Raw genomic sequence first — 22,443 nt, forward strand, 5'->3', positions numbered from 1 at the left:
GTGTTGAAGAGTTCCCGGTTTTGTCAGCCAAAAAATCGGCGTATTTTTTTAATCAAACAGTACAAGTAATTTTCTCCAATGAATTTGGGTTGCTTTCGGATTCTCCCAACGACATCTTTAGCAGAATTTAGAAGTTGTTTTGTAACCCTGAGAGGTATGTTGGAATAGTGCTACGAACAGACTCACACGAGCCGTCCTGTTTTTTGCCGAGCTGTTTGCCATTTTGTTCTTAAAACCTTAGCCTTTCTTATCTTTTCTGACGTGAGCAGTTCTATCATATTGAAAATTTAGACTGAAAATTGGATTTGCTTGCAAAATTTAGTCTCTTACTCTTTTTCATTGACCAACTGATTCAATTTGTTTTATATATATTTTTCACCTTTATAATCAAGTTAGCTCTAATTTTGCCTTTCCTGCTTATTTTTTATTATTTCTGAATTTTCTGAGACAGCTTTTACTGACAAATGGTTTCAATTTAGTGTTTTGTATACAGATACAGATCATATATAGATCTGTAGATCTTTGAAGGATGTGTTTGTTTGTTTCTCAGTTTTTCTTTGATTTTTTTGGTAATTTTTTCAAGTTGACTTTCCTTTCTATTCCTCTTTCATGGAAGTAGCAGTTAACTGAGGTGACAGAAAACATTGCCAGCTTTGTTTTTTGTCTGATTCTTTGGCGTAGCAGCTTGTTTAGAATTTTAATTCAACTTTTCTTTTGTTGCCTTTCGAATGCGCCTCTTTGAAACTTGAAGTTGGCATCTCAGGATCTTTATTAATTGTTGCGCTCGAACAATGTTTGAAGCAATTACTGCTAACGCTTGTGCCCCTTTTTATGCAAAAATTTTACCTAATCGTTTTCCTAGAATATTCTTTGACTTCTCGAATGACTTTTTCACGCTTAGTTTGACTTTTGGGTTATCAAATTTGCTGTCATTCTCAATGTTGTAAGTGAGTATAATAATGATGCCTGCGCATTGAGAGATTGAAAGTTAATATAATGTGGTAAGTGAAGTTTGAGATTGGCATCAGGACACTGCGTTAGCAAGAATTTTTGATCTAAAAATTTAATTGAAACTTCAAATCTTGGCGGATGATTTTTATAATACTTTTGTCTCATTTAATTGTCTACAAAACTCAAAAACAATACTTTATTTATGATCCATGTTAACGTTTATAGCCATTTTGTTTCAATTTTTAAGCCTCTATTGAAAGCACTAATTGCACTTCTTTTTTAAAGGAGCTCGATTTCTTTCCAGATGATTTAACCGTTTTTTTTACTTGGTGCTTAAATGCTACTCGGTAAAACTGCTGGGAGCTGTTCCTTTTCACGCGTGAACAAAATTCTATTTTGCATTTTAGTGTGTGAATATAGAGGAGGAAAATAGTTCCTACTACTGCAGATAATCATGCAGATGTTGCTTTTGATTAATTTCTGACAAACGAAGTTTGTAGCAGTTATACAAGACCTGAGGTCATTTTTGTGCCTTTATTGCTTAATGGATGTTTTATCGGACGATTTTGACTTTTTGTCCTCAAAACCAGGATAAACTGTTAAACCAGGATAAACTGTTAAAGCATAACGTCCGGGGGGGGGGGGGCAAACGAAAATTATCCAAAACCCTTTTTCTACTCCGTCACTCCCCCAGCTCAAGCTTAATCTACTCACACTAAGCCAAAGATAGCTACTGCCATAACCAACTGCTCGTCTGTCGTTTATGATTAATTCTCCCGACGCTATTCGGTTTTGTATCTTTTTATGTAAAATTTTATTGGACATTTTATTACCATATCTTCTTTCTTGAAGTATGCTTCAACCGAAGTAAAGTAGAAGTGTCCAATCTATTAACGATTATTTAAGCTCCGTCTTAATGGTGCTCAGTTTGTACCAATTTGTGGTACGTTTTGCATCTTATCTATATATTCGTTTATCGATGAATGCGAAGTGTGAGATCACTGTTGAATTAGATGTCTTCATGGGTCGTTTTTGGGATCAATGTGTTTGTTTAGGACCAGAGTTGGAAAACTGCATCAACCGAGAATCTTTCTCTCTGGCCGCTGGACTGTCACTTGGGATGATAATGCTGGGCAAAGGACGGTCGCTGTTTGGGCTAAAGAGTGGAGCTTCATTCACTAGTCAACTTTGCTCCTATATTAAAGGGGGCGCTAATCCGCACATTAACTCACAATTTACCTGTGATCAAATTAGAGAAGGTGAAAATATCAACCTTTTAGTCACATCCCCTGGAGCGTCATTGGCAACGGGTCTGATTTTCTTCAACACATGTTCACGGTCAATAGCTGATTGGTTCACGCCACCGGAAACGGCGTTGACTATTGACACTATTTTACCTGAACATCTGTTACTACATGTTGTTGCCAGAGCTCTAGTGTGTTGGGAAGAAATTCTGTTCACTTCCGAGTGGGTGTGCAACAATTTGCCCGAATTCTTAAAGTCGGTGTTTTCTCGAGCAATTTACTCTCAGCAAGAGTTCGAAGATGAGAACTTAGATTTTTCGTGTTGGCAGGCGTATTGCAATATCATAGCTGGAAGCTGCTTCTCAATTGGGCTTAGATTTTCGGGATCCCAAAACAAAGGAGCATTTACTTTAGTGTTTAAGTTTCTTGAAGTCTTTCTGCAGCTGTTTGATTCTGGCAGAGGATTTGACGCTAATACGGGTTCAAGAACCGTGTTTACTTGTTTACAAACATGTCTGACAGCTTTATGTATGATTATGTCTGGAAGTGGAAATTTGCAAGTTTTGGCTGTTATAAGGCGTCTTCATTGTTTGGTGGGACCGAACATTGATTATGGGCAGCAAATGGCTGTTCATATGGCCCTGGGGCTTCTGTTTCTGGGTGGCTGTCGGTATTCGCTGAGAAATGACCCAGAAGCTATAGCGGCCCTCTTGGCGGCTTTTTACCCTACATACCCAATATCAAGTGACGATAACCGATATCATTTGCAAGCATTCCGACACCTTTACGTCAAAGCTTGCGAACCCAGATTGTTGCTAACGAGAAATGTTCTAAGTTACCAAGTTGAACAAGCTTTAGTGAAAATTGTTTTGAAGGAAACGAAACATTACGATGAGTTTGCATTTGAAACTGTAACTCCGTGCTTAGTTCCGCAATTAGATCTAATATCACGCATTGAAGTAGTCAATAAGTATCCCAATTTTGGGTTCTTGTCGATTCAAACTGTATTAGACGATGACAAATCGAGAAATGATTTTGCGTGGATACTCAAATCTTGCCTATTTGTGCAATCTCTGTCCAACGAGACATACAACTTATATCTGTCTTCAAACCTTAAAATTAAGCCGCCGGGTTCCATTTGCACGTCTACCTGTAATTTATCAAATCTTAACCAAAATAAGCAACTATTCAAAATTGACAGTTCTAATTTGGATCCGGCTGGTTTTGGTGTTTTGAGTTGCAATGAAGATACGTTTGTCGGAGCCTTCATGGAGTCTTTCAAGTTGTCAGTTGAAAGTGTAAACCGATCAATCATTACTATGTTAGATTTGAATGTCAAAACACGTCTAGATCCTTTCGCGATTAATGCGCAAATTGACAAGAATAATCCAAATACGTCAGTGCATGATCAAGCATTTTCGACGAAACTTGGCACGTCAATTGATTCTGTATTTCTTTCGCAATCTGAAGAATGCCTGCAAAACACTAAAGCAGTTATCAAACAATTAACCTTATTCAGATTGTTCCATGAATTGTTTCCGCAAAATTCACTGTTTCCAAGAAAATACCAGGCCGAAAAATCAACAGAGCTTTCGGTCGGAGATAGCATAAATAACCCTGTAGCTTCAGGACCACCCTATGAAAATTATTCATGGTTGCGTTGTTTGACCGCCACCATAAGTGTAAAATTGATCAAGCAGTTTCACAATTGCGTACGTGATGAGAATTCAAGCGTGAAGAAATATCTACTAACAAACCCTAGCAGCCTAAAGGGATCCAAGGAGGAACCACCAAGAGATATAACTTCCGCAACAGTAGAGCAATTACCAAATGTGCGACCTAAAAGCGCCAGGTTACGCAACAACTCGACACTATTACATAAAACGTCAGACGCTAAGCCCTCCGCTGGATTAGCAGAGTCAAACTTAAGACCGTATTTGATTAAAAACTCAATCACAGAATCGCAGAATGATGGCATTTTGAGCAAATTGGGGGATTTGCAAGCTAGTGTTTCGATTAAATTTGAGCTAAATGAGCTTAATACTTTGACAAATTTACTGTCAATGTTGGGAATTTCAAACCCGCAGTTCATACGTGCCGCAGTTCTAGGCTCGCTTTCAACAACTGGGGAGGAAAAGAGCGTTGAAAGGATATTGAAAAACGATTGTGGTTTATTTGAATCTGCAGTTCAATTCCGTGACCGCGTGGAACAAGGCAAAATTGCATTAACCAGTACTAACCAGCCTGGTTATAACAGCGAGAGTAGTGGCGCTAGTAGTGACGGTGGTAATGCGAGGAGAACAAGTAGCGGAGTATTTTCTAGTTATTCCGTTAGTTGCAACAGTGAAATTGAAAAGCTACCACCATTACAGGCAGATAATTTTATTCAGTTCGACCATATTTTGTCCTCCATTCTTTCGGTATCAAAGGGGAATGGTATTAAAACTACAACGCGTAAAGATTTTGATTCGAATACAAAACAAGCGTGTTTCGGTGGAGCTTTTGCCTCGTTAAGTGACCACCAAATATCAATGTTATTGCATACTTTATGCTCTGTTTCCGTGTCCCCCGCATTGAAGGACCTTAGCCAACTGACAGTGAGTTAATAAAATAAATTGTAACTTCACTTGATCCCAAATTGGTGAAATACTTTGAATGTGAGTTTGTAGTTCAAGTTGAATTTGTATTAAACATTGGATACTACTATTCTCTTTGAATAAGATATCTACCTGGATTCAATTCCCTTATTTGACACTTTGACATGTTTCGCTGCAGGAAATTTGATTGTATTCTTGCCTCGTTTACTTCTCTTCGATTTATTTGAATTTTGTTGATCGATCTGATCTGCGTAACTTTGACCTATAAATACTGCGAGTGCTTTTAAGGTTAGTTTTGTAGAATGTTTTCGAAAAAAGCCGCTTAATTCCGTGATGTAAGTGTAAATTTTCAATCATCATCCAACGAGTAAAAGTAGAAACATGATAACAATAATACTTGAAACGGTAATTAATGAAGCGCAAGCTGTGTGTTTGATAGCCGCCCTGTTCATCTCAGCTGGCTAATATTTCGAGCTTATTTTTTTACAATACAAAGAACTTGGTTTGCATTGGTGCGCTGCATTTGCGACTCGCAGCGGAGTAACAGTAATCTTTTTACAACTCGAAGGGAAGCATTGGAAAAGTGTCTTTTTTTAATCCATTTCTGGAGTAAATTTGAAGCTGGAACTGAAACGCGTGGAAAAATTTTGGCGGGGTATGATGGTTCAACAAAATTGAGAATTGCGCAAAGAGACTGGTTTTGATCTTACCGCTGTTTCCGAGTGAGCGAAAAATTGAGTGAGCAAAGCTGTTATTTTTTTGTTATATTTTTGCTTTAGAGGTTTGAATAGGCTGCACTAATAGTTTCAATTTCTTGTTTATATGGTTTTCAAAGTTTTTGGTAGTCAATATAAGTTTTATGAAAATTAGCTATTTTTCAGTTATTTTACGTTTTTTTCCGCTTATATAAGCTTTTTTGCCCGTTTTGTTTCATGGCATTAATTGGGTATCGAATATCAGCCTATTGATCGAAAGAGGTTTTAGTTGTCAACTTGCTGCAGTTTAGGTGGTAGAAATAGGTATTTTTGTTGAAATATGACAAAAATTTTTATGGCGTGACTATTTTAAATTTTTTTAATGCCCGATTATTTTTGAGCATTTGATAGATATTTAGATGAAATTTTGAGCGATCTTTTGTCTGGTTGTCAAATTGGATATTTTTTTGTGGTTTCGTATTAATATTTCAATTATTTCAGTCCATGGATCCTTTCCTGGTGGTAGTCATTCTTTCTCGTTGTTGTAGTGAAATTTTGTTTTGGTTGGAATCAGTTACGATGTTTTTTTTTGAAATTCGTCAAATTTTCTCCTCTTTTAATGCTTTCTTGCTCTTTTCAGAATATTTTTTGCTTTACAATTGTCTAATTAGATCTATTTCCATGTGCTGTGTCGCTATAAGAGGTCACTTGAGCTTCTGAAAGGCCAGTTTGCATCGAAAAAAGAACATTTTTATTGGTTTCTGTTTTTATGATTAATAACTTTGCTAGCTCCATTGCTTCTCTTCATAATTATTTAATTTTTGACATATTGGATTACATTTTATTACACAATTTTAAAAGCCGGGCGCTTTCAAATCTTTTGTAAGCATGATTTGTATCACTGAGTTGTGGAGATCAAAATTTCTCAGGTTTCTAGTGTATGGCAATAGATTCCAATTTTGTACTGTAAAGCTATTCTTCTGTCTTGAGCTCGCTAGAAGCTTGAAAAATTGACAAGGATAGGGATTCAAAGGTTGAAACTGCGACTATTCTTGTTTTGAATTTATAATGTATTCTCGTCATAGCCCAGGTGAACTTGGATTCAAAAAAAGTAAGTTTAACCTTTTTTGTTGCAAATTGCAAGACCAAATTTTCGATTAGTATTAGCTTTGGAAAAAGCTTAATATCATTACGTCTTGCTGGGTCCGAAATTGCTGAATGCTCTATTAAATTTAATAGTCTTTCCCAAAGAACATTTTCATGTTTTTTTTTGTGAGAAGTCGTTTTTTACTCAGAAAATTCTGTGCTGGCTGTTAAAACTGGTCCGCCAAACTGGCAAATTGGCGGGTACCATTCCTAATCTAAGGGTTGCAAAACCAAGTTTGCTATGTAAGCCAAACTTTTTTTTCGAATACAGCTCTTGTGGTTCCCAAGTTGGGTGCCGAAACTTTGATGACTGGATATGCCTGAAATCTGAATAGTCGTTTTGGAAAACTTGTTTCTTGTTTGTTGCTCCTATTGAACTAAAGCGATACTCATTGCTCCGAAAATTTGCAAACACTTGATTTCTGAAACGTCGTGTTCAAAACATTGTTTGTGAAGCGTCGTGTTATAAACGTTTTACAAATTAATCATTGTATCTAAGCGCTTCGAAAACTATTAGTATAAGGACACTAAAATGTAGTAGTTGAATAATGGTTTTGTAGTGAGTTTTTTTAATACTTACGAATACCATGGATTATTGGTTTTAGTCGGCTTATGATGGGATATAGAAGTTGCTAATGAGAGGCCAGGAGCCATCTTTTCTGTGCTCTTGAAATTAGGAAGTTTTGTTTCATTTTTTCTGAATATCATTGTTTTCTCTGATTATATAATTACGATATGATTGGAATTTTTGAAATCCGATTGAGAAGCCATATTGAAGATGATATCGGCTAAGAGTTCCGATACGGTTTATCCGCCATCTTTCTTTCGCTCTGTATTCTTAGTGTAATTCCGTTGTTTGTTTACATATTTGTGTCCATTACTTAAATGTAACAACAACTATCAGTTCAGGTTCTTACAACATTTCTTTAGCATCATCGTTTTTTCGGTGAAACTTTTGTGATGAAATCAACTTAACAAAAAAGGTTGTAAATAATGAAAAGGTCAACTAATCATCAGCATTAAGATCCTCTGGACCCGAAGAGCCTAAAGGAAACCTGTCAGTGGGTTTGTGTTACACACGTGAGCTCAACTGTGGGTCTAGTTAAATTACACAAACTCAAGCGGTCTTCGCACAACTTATTAATTTTATGGAGGCCGGTGAATGTTTTGTAACTCTTACAGCGGACAGATTCCCCTTGGCGTGACGTTCTCGAAAAAGCAGACAGGTCCTGCCTGAATCATTCACTTCCAATGCTGCTTTGTGAGATGTCCACTTTGGTAATTCGTTCAGCGAAGGAATGTACTCGTTCAGCAGCGTCCTCAATTTTGGTGGAGTCTCTGATTTACCTGCGTCCATGCCGAAGTCTTCAGTGTCAGTGGCTACACGAACGTTTCAGAAGGGCTATACCAAGCAGAAAATGGTTTGGGGGCGGTGGATTGTTTTCTTAGTTGTTGCTTATCACGTGGTTTGTTGGACTAGTTTTCTCTAAGAGTCCATCATGGTAGCCATTCTTCCAGTTCTTGCCTCACCAACGACCTTTAAATATGGGTACGGAAAAACTTTGGTTTCACCTTTTCTGCCCAGAGTTTCAGGAGCAGGTATCGAAGAATTGGGTGGAATTAGGTGCAGGAAAATTGAGTTGTAAAAGATCGAAAATTAATGGCGACTAATTCTCTGTCACAGCTCTTAAACTTTTTGTATTTTTTTTTCATATATGATTCTGGCAGCAGTAAGACAGACAAATTATTGAATACGAGTTTTTTCTGGGGGCCTATCTAGCTCCCCATAACTGGGGGAAAATTTCAGCAAAGAAGAAAGTTTTTAAAAATCATAACAGCGGCAAACTTTGCTGCACCATTTCAAAGCTTAGCGGAGCTATTTTGCGGTGCTAGTTTTTTTTTCGTTTTTCATTTGTTCTAGAGCATTCTTTCGCTTCACATTTCCAACGACTTTTTCACGTTTGATTTTTTGCGTGATCTAAATTGCCCGCATTCAGAAATCGTCTATTTCGCTGCTCTTCTGGCAGTGTGCCGGCTATGTTTTATTATTTAATAATCCATAGATGGTCATGTTCGAATGCAGGTAAGTGATTTTCTGTCTATGGTCACAAAAGGATGCAAGTTTGCTGACGATCATAAGAACATTCCACGATGCTGACATTCATGCAATAACTTAATTTTTGTATAATTTCTAGGAGGTGGGAAGCAGTAGTTTGTCTTCGTATTACCACACTTTCTGCTGTAGGTAAGCAGAGGGAGTAACGATCACAACATCTTACCCGGTCATTAGTGACTGGTTGTCAAAAATAATTGAATTTTAAGTTTATTGGGTAAATTCGCCTCTAATCGCCTGAGCTAAACCATGGTTATATGCTTATCATTAATATGGTCTATATAAGTATCTAGGGCACGCATGCTGCTTCAACTGTGGAGCTGCATTGACTTCTTAATCGCTTACCATCTCTCATATTTGTGATATCATAAAATGAATTTTACCAACTTCAGTTTCCCTAGATAGCCAAGTGTGTGTGGTCTTGTTAATTGGTTCTTTTTTCTATCAGAGGAGCTTCAGGCTAGTCTTTTAACGTCTCCGAAGACGCCATTGAATATAATTGGATGCTATATTTCAAAAAGTGCTTCTTCCACCTTTTCTGTTTTCCGCGCAAATTTTTTGCAAATTGCTCACTGCACGGGAGTTTGTTCAAACTAGCATCCGAATTTTTGTTTATATTTTTTCTGCTGGGATAATTCAAACAGGAAACTACGGCTTATGGTTGTAGTTGTGCTTAGAGATCCGTTATCATTGTTCTTTTGTCCTGTAAGTATCTAGAGGGAAGGGAAGTCTTTAATCATTCTTTACCCACTCCCACTCACAGAATTATGCCTTGTTAATAGTAGCTCCCAAATTAACACCGCAAAATTCAAACAAGATCCATTTTGTGAAAAAGAAATATTTCGTCAGTGTAAATTAGGGCGGAAATAGCGATGATTATATGTTGAAAAGAGGGGAAAATGTTGAAGAATATTTTGTACTGTATTTTATACTTCCCGCTTCTAAACTACGACGCAATTCTGCCCTTATTTCGTATTATTTCGTCCTATAAATACTAAAAGAGCTCTAGCCAAGCATTGTGCGATGCTGTGCTATGAGTTGTGTTTGTGTGCTTGGGCAAAAATGTACTTCGTTGTGCGCTTTTGTGATTGACTGTGAGAGAAACGCGATGTCTTCATTTTTTATCGCTAATAGTGTGGCATTAAATTTCCATATAGCAGCTCTGTGAGCGTTCTGTTCACAAAAATGGGAAAGACCGCCAATTAGCAGATTAGTCAAGTAGCAGATAGCATACTAAACCTCGCTTTGTATTTTTCAAAAATTCCTGAATCTGTATTAGAACATAATTTCCATTTTTGATATTTTGCAGTGTTTGTTTTCCAGAGTACCATATGCCCAATACATTGCGTTATTCTAATTGGTTGATTTAAATGAATATACATTGTTAGACTGTGTGAGAAGTAGGCTAAATGGTGAGAGGGTAAAATTTCCGATTTTTCTACCCTCATTTTTGTGTTTCCCTCTTAGCCTGTCGTATTCAACCTCAACTCTCCCCCCGTTTGAAAATTGGGAACTAAGCTGATAAGGGAAGTGAACAGATTTGTGTTTCCTGGATACTGCTGCCGCTTGTCTTGCGCAGTTAATTAAGGAAAAAGAAAGTAGATTTTCCCTAAATTTTGTTCAATTTTCCTAGCCCCTTTTTGCCTTTTCTGAAGCTTTGGGTTTGGCCTCCTGAGAAATGGTTGGTGTTAACGGAAATTATTTGCGGTAAAAGAACCTAATTAGTATAATACTTCGATTCATACTTAACGGCTGTAAGGAAAACCATATTATACTTATCGTCCGCCCAGAACAGCAAATTTGGATGTTTTATCATTAATTATTATCTTCAGGTCATATTATATCAATAATGCTGCTTAAATACTTTTTAAAGTAATCTTCAAATAACGATTCGAATTGTTACATTTCAGAGCAACATGATGGCCGTAACTTACATCAAATGTGCAATAAAAATGCTACCAATTTCTTTTATTCTTATATCCTTTCCCCCATTACCAAGTATCAACGCGTTGGACGCTTTCGAAATTGAATACAGCAGGTACACTTTTGCAAACCTAGAGATAATTCTGGACCCAGCGTCCATGTTCAACGTCAACATTTCCATAGTCGAAATGGAAGATCAGGGAAAATACGGCTTCGAGAGCAAAGTGAGCAATTTCCAGGGTAAATTGTGTGTGCCCAAGGACGAACAGTCGGGATTCAAAAACGGTTGTTCGTCGAACGATTACAGTGTTTGTAAGAAGCACAAAAAATTGGTTGCTATGGTACCGCGAACAAGTGATTGTGATTTGTACGAAATGGCTGAGCGTGCTAGACAACACTCAATGATTGGTTTGATCATAATTGAGACAGCCGCTACCACTGACGCGGCCGATTTAAAAGGTCAGTTATCAATTACTTTACTTATTACGCTTCTGTATAACATAGTGCGATGTGCTAATTAAAATGAAGATTTTTAATTGCTTGTTTGTGGCATTTATATTGATCGTGGTCGTTTTTATGCCATTTTTCGCTTAATCGATTTTTCGTCTGACCAATTGACTTTTCATGCACAAAAATGAGATAAACTGGTGAAACTCGAGGGCATCAAGTTGCTGTTCAGGTCTTAGAACTTTATTAGTCTCTAATTATGGGGCTCACGGTAATTGCTGAGGAGTCGTGATTTGAAGATCAATTTTGGTAAGCTTCAGTATTGAAAGCTCCAAAAATTCTTAGATTTCACTCTACATTTTTTGCTTGTTGATTATGACCTCACATGTCAAAAGCAATTGCGTGGTTTGGAGCGTTTTGACTAATGTGAAGCGTTTAAAAATTTTCATAGACCCCCAACTTTTTCCCGCCTTTTGCAATTATCCACCGAACAGCTTGCAAGTGTTTTAGAAAGAAATCATGCAAGTCTCGATGGAAATAAATTTTGAAATGAATCAATCGGGGCCATGAGAAACTAACCCCCCCCCCCCGAAACTTAAAAAAATTAATTTTTACTGGAACAGTTCTGAGGCTAGGCGTACATTTTTTGACTACTTTAGACTAATAAAATAGAAGATAAATCACAAAAGTAAAAGCCGACCACTTTTCTCGCATTTTTGCAATTTAGCTGTTAAACCGTTTGTTGATCCGTTTCCTGAAAATTTATCGCCACAATGTTAGATATCTTCCCCAATTATCCCACCAAAGCAGTGCTCAACTCTGTCGCAATTATCCCAGGCATTTTTTGAAATAAAAGTTAAGTTTTTGAATTTCCAAAAATTTCAATCATTTTGTTAAATGAATGCTAAAGGTTTTTTATAAAGTGTGGTATATGATGTTCTCGTTGCTTGTTAAGAAATTGAATTCTCTTTGCTGAAATCATTCAAAGTTGTTGTTTCCTCCAACCAAATTTTTTCTATCCTTTGAAACAAACCGGGTTTTGATATCAACAGGATTAAGATATCCAAAATTATATATATTTTTTTTACTTTTTTTTGATGAGGAATTTTTGCGATAGATCCTCTTTGGTTTGGCTAAAGTTATCAGTTGACCGTCATGTGTCTACCTTGCTGTGTTTTTGTTATCTTGTCCTTTCAGAGGCTTCAAAAAGTTTTTTCTCTAGTTAATACAGTTCCAGAGGGGTTTATGTGATTCAACATGTCTTTCGTAATGTTTCGGTGACTTTTTGCGATCTCAACTGTGCTCTCGGCGTTTTCTATTTAGTGTTATTTCTTGAATATTTGGTGTTCCAGTTTTCACTGAAATAAATTCTATTATTTTGTGTATTGTTTGTCGTATCCCTAGGCACTGACTGAAGGAAAATGAAGGAATCACAAGGTTTTTTAACAAAAGTTTTTCGTAAATTGCAGCTTGAAAAAGTATTTTGAAACATGATGTTATTAGAATGGAATTTGATTTTTTTCAACTCTTTAAAAAATTTTTCAGTTTATCGCGGTATCTATTGTTTATTATAAAGCACGTAATGAGCAGAACTTTGAAGAAGCGCTATTGCATGCATGGTTTCCTCAGAATAATTAATCAGGAGCTGCAGTCAGTAAAAATTTTGAAAAGAACGTTTTCAGATTCCACGTTTTGTTTTTCATTTTAACCTTTATCTTTTATTTTTCCGTTTTTTTTTCATTCCTTGTATTTTCTGGTGAATTTTATAATGACTTTGAGATTTTTTAAAAAAGGTGGTTTTCCGCTTATTCGAAGTGACGCTTGAAAGGTTTCTCTTCGTTACTGAACGTAGTGTTTTGTTGGTGTTTCTATATTTTTTTTTGCTTTTTCTGTTGTGCCATTTATCTGAGTAATGTTTTTTTTGTTTACAGAGGCTTTTGACTTTTTACTTCACTGTTGTTGCAAGTTAATATCTATAGTCATTAAGTGTCAAACTAATGAGTATTTGCATTAAGCGCATGTTAAGTTGAATTCCGATTCGATTCCGGAGCTGTTCTTTGTTTGTCTTGTGACGCTTTTTGTTTTATATATTTTCATAGAATTGCTTAAAAAATCTCCATTTTATTGAATTTTTCTTTTCATTAACTGGGTTTTTGTTCTGGACGTCTTTTCTATTTCTCACTCTCTTTCAGGAGTATTTCGGTCATTTATGTGGTGAGATTTTGCTCATAGATGACTTAATCATTCCACAAAGTGACTTCAACTGAAAGTCAGTTGAGGTTAACGAAACCAGCCATAAGGCTTCTGTGGATGAAATTCATCATGAACTATAAATATGTTGGATCTTGGCGGTGTCCTGTCAAAGTTTTGCTAGATTATAGATTTCTTCATCAACTCTTTTCTGTATTTCTTTAATAGCCGCCTTCAGTCGCTCAACAGCTATTGTTAAGGTGCTCTTCTTTTTTATAATTGAAAGTATTTGGATTGTGTTGGTGTGCTGTCTTTGTTACAATACAAAGAATTTTTCAATCCAAAGAATTTGGATTGTGTTGATGCTATGTCTTTTTTTCTTGTAAGATGTTTTCTCGCCTTTTTCCATGACTTTGAGCTTTTGGAAAGATACAAAGATTGAGCTCGGCGGGAATTAAGTTGCAATAGAGAAACTAAGCAAGTTTTTGTAGTCTTTTTGGTGCTTAATGTGCTGAAACTTCTGGAAGGCCTAAATTCAACCTGAACAAGTCAGGTTTCTGTGTTTTGAGACATGCGTAAAGCAATTTCTCCTTGTTTCTGACAATTGTTCTTCAATTCTCTGATGATTTGGTTATTTTAAAGATCGGCGATATTTTATATCGTTATATTTCTACGAAATGTCTTCTTATGCTAATGTGTTTGGTTTCGTTTATTTTAAGTTTTTTGTCAGTTTTCACTCTTTTAGGGCAAAGAAACTTTTTAAGGCTTGAAAGCAGTTAATAGAATGCTTTTAAAAACACAGAATTTATTTGGATGGTTGGGATGTCATTAACTGTTGCAATTTCTAATCAATTTTTTGGCTAACTTTGTTAATTGTCAAGTTTTTTGTTGAAATTTTAAAACATTTTTCGGGTTTTGTTTATAGTGACCGATGAAATTTCTCAGGATTAAATTTGGGTTGATAGATAGTTCTTCATGACCCAGTTTAATTGGGGGAGCGGAGGTTTTTTAAAGCTTAAATGTATGTTAGTTTATAGATGTTAGCATTACAGAAGCTATTTTGAAAGTATTTTCAGCTTTCTTAAAAAAATTTTGATTGATTTTTGTTTGGACCAATTTATGCCCTGCGTTTGGCTCCCATATAACCAATTTTTTGTAGCCTGCAGATTTGGATTTTGGTATTTTATAGAATTTCCCGTTTTTATAAAGTTTGCGTTTTTGAACTTTTTCAGTGTCTTTGAACTTTCGCGTCTTTGAACTTTTTAATTCCTTTAACTGCTTTTGCAACTAGCTCAAAGAAGACTGCCAGTTAATCAGCAGCCTAGCTTGCTGGGTTCTCGAATAATTTTGAAGAATACAAATGTCTCTGAGGGACAATAACACTACCAATAATAACTGAGTTTTAAGAAAGCTAGTTTTTACAAAAGTTTTCAGGTTTTTATGATTTTTGCTTCTGCTTGTCGTTTGTCTCCAGAAAAATATCTGTGAAATGCCAATTTGTGTTTTGTTCATTATAATTGTCGGTTCTGGTTAATTTAACAACCATTGTATCTATAATACCAATTCTGTTTTGCTGTTTGTGACAAAAAAGTTTTTAGTTCATTCGTGTTTCTGTTAGTCATTTGTGGAGTTTTCAAGGTTTCCATTCCACCCTTTGGATTGTAATTCAGGACTTGTCCTGCTATATTTTTTAAGATCTTTTGCTCACGTTTTTTTGGGTTGTTCACGTCTGCGAGAAGTCAAATTAGGTCGGTGATTTTATTTTTTATTTACGTTGGAATGGGAAAGGGAGCAGAAAAGTGAATAGGTTCAAAGCGTGATTTTTCCAAAAGCACCTTTGAGGTGGAGTGAAAGCAAATTTGTCAAGTGCTGCATTTCGACTGCTGTTTTCAGTGTTTCTTCTCTTGGGTGCTATTGGCAGGATTCATTTGTTTTCTAATGGTAATGGTGCAAATTTGAATTGATTGAACTGATCTACGAGCAACTGAGGCTTTTTTTGTACTTTGACACTATCTGTTGTCATAATATTGTTGAAATGTTTATGTGCCCCTTTTTTGATATTATCTCTATTTTCGTATCACCTTGTATCATTAAGAACATTGTCATTGGTTGCTAATGAGGAATCAATGAACCTCATTAAGAGTTAGAGTTAATGGCTATTAGGTTTCCAGACTTTTACACTATTTGTACTTTTTTATGTTTTTTTTTAGTTTTGAGAGTATTTGTTCTTCGTTCTGTTGTTATTTTTTATTCGCATTACGGACAGGTGACATACGTGACAAAAGGTCCCTAATGCAATTTTTTCTAATCGATCTAATTGTTTCAAATCAAAGATAATGCTTTTCAAGACGTTGACCTTCATTCTTTTCAGGATATTTTATTTGAATTTTTGAATTTTTGCAAGGATAAAATCGTTGGTCAGCGGCTCTGAGTATAATTCATGTCACTGGGTAGATGACAAAGGAGGCACCCGATTCAAAACAGCAAAATTACCCACGTTTTACTTCGAAATTTTGTTTTTCCACCTGGGTGAACATTGTAGTTGAGAAGAATGGTGAATGTGGAAAATAAAAAAAACTTGAAACCTTGAGCTAAGTCATTGTGTTGATTTTTTTGTTACTTCTCTTGGTAGCATGCAAAGATCTGTGAAGCAAATTTTAATAAAGGAACACCAGCGTGCAAACTGTAACGCATTCGTTCCATAAAATAACAGCAACTATTGTACCAGGTTTGCAAAACAACACAGGCACTGGCTTCGGCCAAGCACGCTATTTGGATTGCTTTTCTGTCGTCTGATAGCAGCACCATTGTCCCACATGGTCGTCATTAATCATGATCTTGTGTGCTCTTATTAGCTAGAGTTCATTTCCTGGTAGTTTGTTTTTCAGTTTTTATAATTTTGACGTCACTAATTGTACTTCTCAGTTTTTCGCACCGTAATTCCATGCACTTCCATGCACCGTAATTCAAATTGGCTTGAACTTTTCAGCAGTTTGCTTTTTATAAATCGCACAAGTTAACGAATTGGCACAATGATATCTGCTTTTTAGCAAGCAATATTCTGGCCCTCATTTTTTTAAAAACGAATGCACAAATTGCTATATAATGCTATCTGAACAGTTGGTGTGTTGTTTAGAGTACGACCAGAATCCGCACAAGTTTAGTAGCAATTACAAGAGCACATCTCTGGATCACTCTTTCATCAGGGACAACATGAGAGACAGACGAGAGGGTAGGTAACGTCGATAACTTGCCTAATCGAATGACGATCTATTTTTTTCATCTCTTCATCTCTAAATGTCAGATGAATTCAAGTGCAAAACTGTTTTTTGACATTAAGTCAATTCAAGTTCGGCTTCTTACTTCAGACTAAAATCATTTACACCCTTGTGAGTTTCGGCAATGATAATGGCCTATGCAGTAGTTCCTAATTGAGGTAAGGGAGGGATAGAATAGACCCAATTTCTATTAAGATGTATAATACTTAGATTCCCCAGATGAGATGTTAGCTAAATCTAGTATAGTAACTGTTCTGCTTTGTTTCAGCTGGTATTCCATTCATTATTTGCACAAAAGCGGCGGGAACAGACCTGCAAGCCTTTGTGACAAATGGCTCCCAGTTTATAATAAGAGTATCAAGCGGAGGAGTTCACGGGACAGAGTTGCGTGTGCCTTCGTCCAGTCTGCTCCTCGTGTTTGTTGCGTTCATAGTTTTGACGATCATATCCATGATCTGGCTCATATTCTACTACGTCCAGAGGTTCAGATACCACCACCATCAGGATAGAGTCATCGTGAGTAAATGCTCTTCTCTACCACTGCCATGCCCTCTAAGCATTACATTACTACAAAGAACGATGATTCAATCTAAGTGAATATTCATCTGAAACAACCATGGTTGATAGTCAATCTTGTGCTAATTTTTAATAGTCGCCCTCATCTTCTCAGCCGGCTATTATAGCGCTCGTAATTTTTTTTACAATTAAAAGAATTTGAATTGTATTGGGGCGCTGTCTTTTTTACGAGAGTATTGGAGAAGTCCTTTTTTTAAATCAATTTTATTGGAGTGATTTTTGTAGCGGGAAATGAAACGCGTGAAAAAATTTGGAGTGATTTTGGTGCGGCACAAAAGTGAAAAGCGGAGCGAAAAGAGAGTGGTTTTTGTTCATATCGCTGTTTTCTAGAGAGCGAGAAATTGAGATGTGAAAAAAAATAATTTTAAGCGAGAGAAATTTGTTTGTTCACGTGCGGCATTTTAAAGCAGTTTTTTTGGTTTTTTTGAGTGAGGTTTTGTTATGCTTTTGTTTTAACTTTTGGGTGGATTTGGCAGTAGTTTGAAGGTTTCTGGAAATTCATATGAGTTTTCTGCTAATTCGGAGGTTTTTCATGTATTTTGCTGACTTTTGGGCTAATTTTTGCGATTTTTTGACGATTGTTTTGTTTTACTGCCTCAAATGGGAATTGAAAAGACACCTATAACTTGTGCATTTTATAGATCACAATTTGTGACAGTTCTGCGAATATGAAGCATTTTTTTGTTGAGACATATGACAAAAATGGCGAAAATTGAAACTTTTTTTTTTATTTTTTGCAGTTTTTCGTTTTTTCCCTTTTTTAGACGAGTTTCTAGGCCAATTATGGTTTGCCTACTGTTCTGCGTGCATCTGGATGCCCTATTGGCTTTGGATTTTTGTGCTTTTGTAATATTAAAAAATTTTATAACTTTTTCCAGTTTTTATTTCAATTGTTTGTAAGAGCTTATTTTTCATGATTTGGCTTCAAGTGTTTTTAAGTATATAATTCTTTATAAGTGGTTTAAGTAGGTACTAGTTGTTTTGGTGAAGTAATTTGGGCAGAATTAGTTATTTTGGGATCAAATTTATGACAAAATTTAATCCGATTTTTTAATCATTTCAAACATTTGATTTTCCTGTTTCTACTTTTTTCGTTTTATAGTTCTGTTTCATCGTAAGTAAATGTAGGCACGTTTTGTCGGATAAGTAGTTAAATGGCGTTTAATTATATGTTCACTTCGAGTTGGTTCCGGTGATCTTCCGGCTGTGTTTTTGCAATTCAAAGAATTTGAATTTTATTGGGGCGCTGTCTTTTTCAAGATCTGTTCACACATTTTCATGATTTTTGAAGTCAAATTGGAGGATTGACTTTGGTCACGCCGAAACAGGAAGTGGAGCGAAAAAGCGAGTAGATTTGCGGTGTGAAATTTTATCGCTCTAATTTTGAAGTAGAGTGAGAAAACGGTGTTTGAGCAAAAATTCGCTTTCTCGCTAGTGATTTTTTGTTCACATGCGGCAATTTCACTTTAATTTTTTCTGTTTTTTGATTGTTTTGGGTAGGATTTTTTTCTAAATGGTTTTTCCCATTCCATTCATTGTTCATTCTAGGCCTAGTTTTTTTGTTTGAACCAAATTTCCATTTCTCGTTAGTGGTTTTTGTTCACATGCGGCAATTTCACTTTAATTTTTTTCTGTTTTTTGAATTTTTGGGTTGAATTTTTTTTTCTAAAAGATTTCCCAATCCATTCATTGCTCATTCTAGGACTAGTTTTTTTGTTTGAATCAAATTTCCATTTCTCGTTAGTGGTTTTTTGTTCACATGCGGCATTTTGACATTGATATTCTGTTTTTTTTTTGTATTTTTTATCTGATTTTTTAGAAATAGTTTTCCCAATTCACTAAAAGTCCGTTCTAGGTCAAGTGTTTGTTTGGTCACTGAAATTTGATTGAATAGTAAGTCAGGACTTGTCCTGCTATGTTTTTTTTACTTCGTCGAACAAAAAAATGTTTCGCTTTACCTCATTTTGCCGCTTTTTCAACATTTTGCGTGAAATCTTTTTGACTTCTCTAGGCTTTTCTCTGTTCTCTCATTTTGCTAAAAGTGATTTTGAACATCAGTTGCTCAGCACAGCAATTCAAAATGAACAGAGTCAGTATAAAAATTGAAGTCAAAAATGGAAACGGGATAAACCCACAAAGCCCAATTTTAGATGCCCTGTACTTGACGTTTGTTCTTATAAATCTTAGTTACCATCTCTAATGCTTGTTAGTACTGATAGTAACCCCTTTAGCCTCTCTATAAGAAACAGAAGTGACAGATGTTCAACTACGAAATGCCATCACAATTAATCGGACTTAAAAATGTTTTTGTACAAAAATCTTTTTTTTTTCAATAGCTTCTATTCTTTCAATCCCAATCATGCTTATTGGAATCAACGGAGGCTGTTTTCCAGCAATCTACTGGGTATGTTTATTAATTGTGGTCGAAGGAGGTCTTTTATGCAAACGAAGTCTTGATTTGCTGTCTTTTTTGTGCAAAATTTATGCAATCTTTGTTTGCCTTGACCGTTTTTGCTTTTTTGTTATAAACCACTCTTCCGACTTCACTTTTCGGGTGACTTTTTCACGCTTGACTTGTTGATTTTTGCGTGATCTAAACTTCTCATCTTCGAAATTAAGTCTGTTGCTTAAACAAAAGTGATTGTAAGAAAGGAAATTATAAGGACCCGATGGCCGCGTTGTTTATGCTTTCGTCAAGCACGCAGGAGGTCGAGGTTTCGAACGCTTATCAAGCAGGATTTTTTAGCACGCATAAAAGTTTTTCTAGGCTACAGCCCCTCTTGATTAAATTGCCTCGCCTGTCGTTGGAGGGCAATTTGTCCGATGTTAGTCGGTTTACGTTTCAAACTTCATTTCTGTAACGCGTGCTGATAAATCATAACACCAACTGCAGACCACTCTAGAAACTACTCTCTCATTTTAGAATTTATGCAAAGCAGTTTCTGAAATATTAAGTCCAACCTGTCAAAAACTATAAATCGCATCCGTAAAAATTGCAAATGAAATCCCTCGAAAGGACTATTTTGACCACCGAATGTTTGCGCAGACCGAAACGTTTCAAGTCGACTCGTAGAAAAAGTCATTTGTCTTTTTGGACTTAATATGCTGCCTATAAAATAAAACAGTAAAAGTTAACTAACTCAAGCTTCAAAGTATTCTAGTCCCCTATTTGTTCAACAGTCTCTTAGTTATCTTGTGCTAATAATAATAATTGAAAACATAATTTCTGTTACGTGTGCTGATGCAGCATAACACCAACTGCTGACCTCTCTAGAAGCTAATCTCTCACGCTTGAATTGAATTTATGCAAAAGAGAAATGTGAAGTTCAACAAGCCAAGAACTCATGAATCGCATCCGTAGAAAATAGCAAGAAATCATTCAAGAACATATATATTCTTGGGAACTGGATTTTTGCCGAGAGCGAAATTAAAAATTTTGATAGGTACTCTGATACTCCGCTAGACCGTCATGAGAACCACATGCGAGACCTTTTTTGGCTTTCAAACATGAATTTATCGCGACTCTAACAAAGTTTAAACACACATCATATGATTCAAATATCAGTTCATATTTATCAAATCACATAGTAACATTTCAATTTATTTAAACGGATTATTCACTTTTGGTTGATCGTTTTTATACCTGAAAGTACGACATGCGCTTGATAGTGGGTTGTTTTTTTTTCTTGTGAACCAATTATTTGTTGTCATTAGCCAGTCTGTACAAAGTTTTGTGCAAATTTACATTTATATGTGTTAATGTAGCTTGATTAGAGGGACTAGCGATTACAACACATGCCATTATAAGGATGTAGAAATGCTGATTGGAGATGGTCATATTCATTCCATCGCTGATCGGAAAATGAAGCAATTTCCTGTGATTTTTTTTTGTAAGACTGCAAAAGTGGTTGTCTTAGAATATTTTGACAGATTAATAGTAGTTATCTTTTAAAGTTAATTTAAGAAATCAAAAATTTCAAAGTGATACTGTGAAACGTTAAATCCTCCTTTTATATTTTATGAGGTAGGTTATATAATTTGCTGCTGATTCGAGTATCTACTGCATTTAATTGCGGAACAGGTCGAGTCAGCGGATCTAAGATATGCTTTATTGCTCATTTATTTTTTTTACTAATATTTAAATTTTCTGTTTTGTATTCAGATTTGCGACAGTTGATTCAGCCCAAGAAAAGGGTGAGAAAATACCCAAGGCTTCTTTTATGGTTGTTTCACAAGATGGTAATAATTTGTGCAAATGACACTTGGTTAACTAAGTTGTTAATGTGGCGCCGTTTGCCTATGACTAGTTTTAAAAAAGCAGTTAAAAAAGACAAAGATTGCTGTTCAACTGTCTGAAGTTGTATCTTATCAATGTTCCACCAAGTTGAGAGAGGTTTATGCAAATGTTGAGGAAGGTTTATTGCCTTGAGGACAATTAGGAGCAGCCTAATTGAAAGGAAAATCTTGTCTCGCCTCGGTTACGGGAGCGTTTCGGTTTTCCAAAGAGTTTCTTTAATATTAACGGGAAATAAAGTAATATGTCTGCCCTAAGATGGAGTATTTGAGCTGATAGAGTTTCCTTGCGGCGACAAAATTGAAAAGAGATAATTAAAAGTGTCTGTTAAAAATGGCACAAGGGAGGTTCAAACTAATGAAGCGGATTATAGCAGTCGGTCTGGTGATTATATTTTTGATGGTCCTTTCAGAAGGTGAAATTACTGAAGCGTTCGCTTTGCGTAATATGACGTCTTAACGATATCTTGGTGGGTGGAGAGAGAGAGAGAGAGAGAGTGCAAGAACAAACATTCGTTTCCTTTTCAAGTGAATAAATGGCCTAGGCTTTTTAGAAGAGAAACTATCACGCAATAAATTTTTCCCAGCATTTGGCGACTTGCAGCATGGACTTTTAAGGTGACAACATTATTTATGAAACGACTTTAGAGTATACATTCATATGACGGATCCTTCAATTGATTTTACTGATTTTGTGGATTTTAATCATGAAAATTGTTAGTGATATTCATTTTTTGGCGATTTTGGTGATTTTCGAACAACCGACGAAGGTCAAAAATGTTGGTGGTATTCAATCATGAGCTGTTGGAACTGTTGCTAAACAAAACGAACAAGTTGAGTTTTTGTAATTGTACTTCTTAAGTGTTAAAAGACTTAGCCTTCTTATGGCTTTCCACCTTGAAGACTAATGAAGAACCTCATCACTTATTTCTAATCTACGAGATTCAATTTCTAATCTACGAGGAAAGAGCTGAGAATCAGTCAAGTTTA

The 22,443-nt window shown here is 35.9% G+C and overlaps 1 protein-coding gene across 1 annotated transcript in view; it reads left to right on the plus strand.

The window, feature by feature from the left end:
• Positions 1-22,443, plus strand: part of LOC142342708 (anaphase-promoting complex subunit 1-like) — an 82,246-nt gene that overhangs the window by 53,705 nt on the left and 6,098 nt on the right. Inside the window, exons 5-8 of the mRNA XM_075394221.1 lie at positions 2,007-4,792; positions 10,657-11,128; positions 16,443-16,538; positions 16,853-17,100. Coding sequence (XP_075250336.1) covers positions 2,007-4,792; positions 10,657-11,128; positions 16,443-16,538; positions 16,853-17,100 — 3,602 coding nt within the window. The remainder of the gene's footprint in view (positions 1-2,006; positions 4,793-10,656; positions 11,129-16,442; positions 16,539-16,852; positions 17,101-22,443) is intronic.

The sequence above is a fragment of the Convolutriloba macropyga genome, chromosome 7 (genome assembly GCF_964194025.1).
Source record: "Convolutriloba macropyga chromosome 7, txConMacr16.3, whole genome shotgun sequence".
Lineage (NCBI taxonomy): Eukaryota > Metazoa > Xenacoelomorpha > Acoela > Convolutidae > Convolutriloba > Convolutriloba macropyga.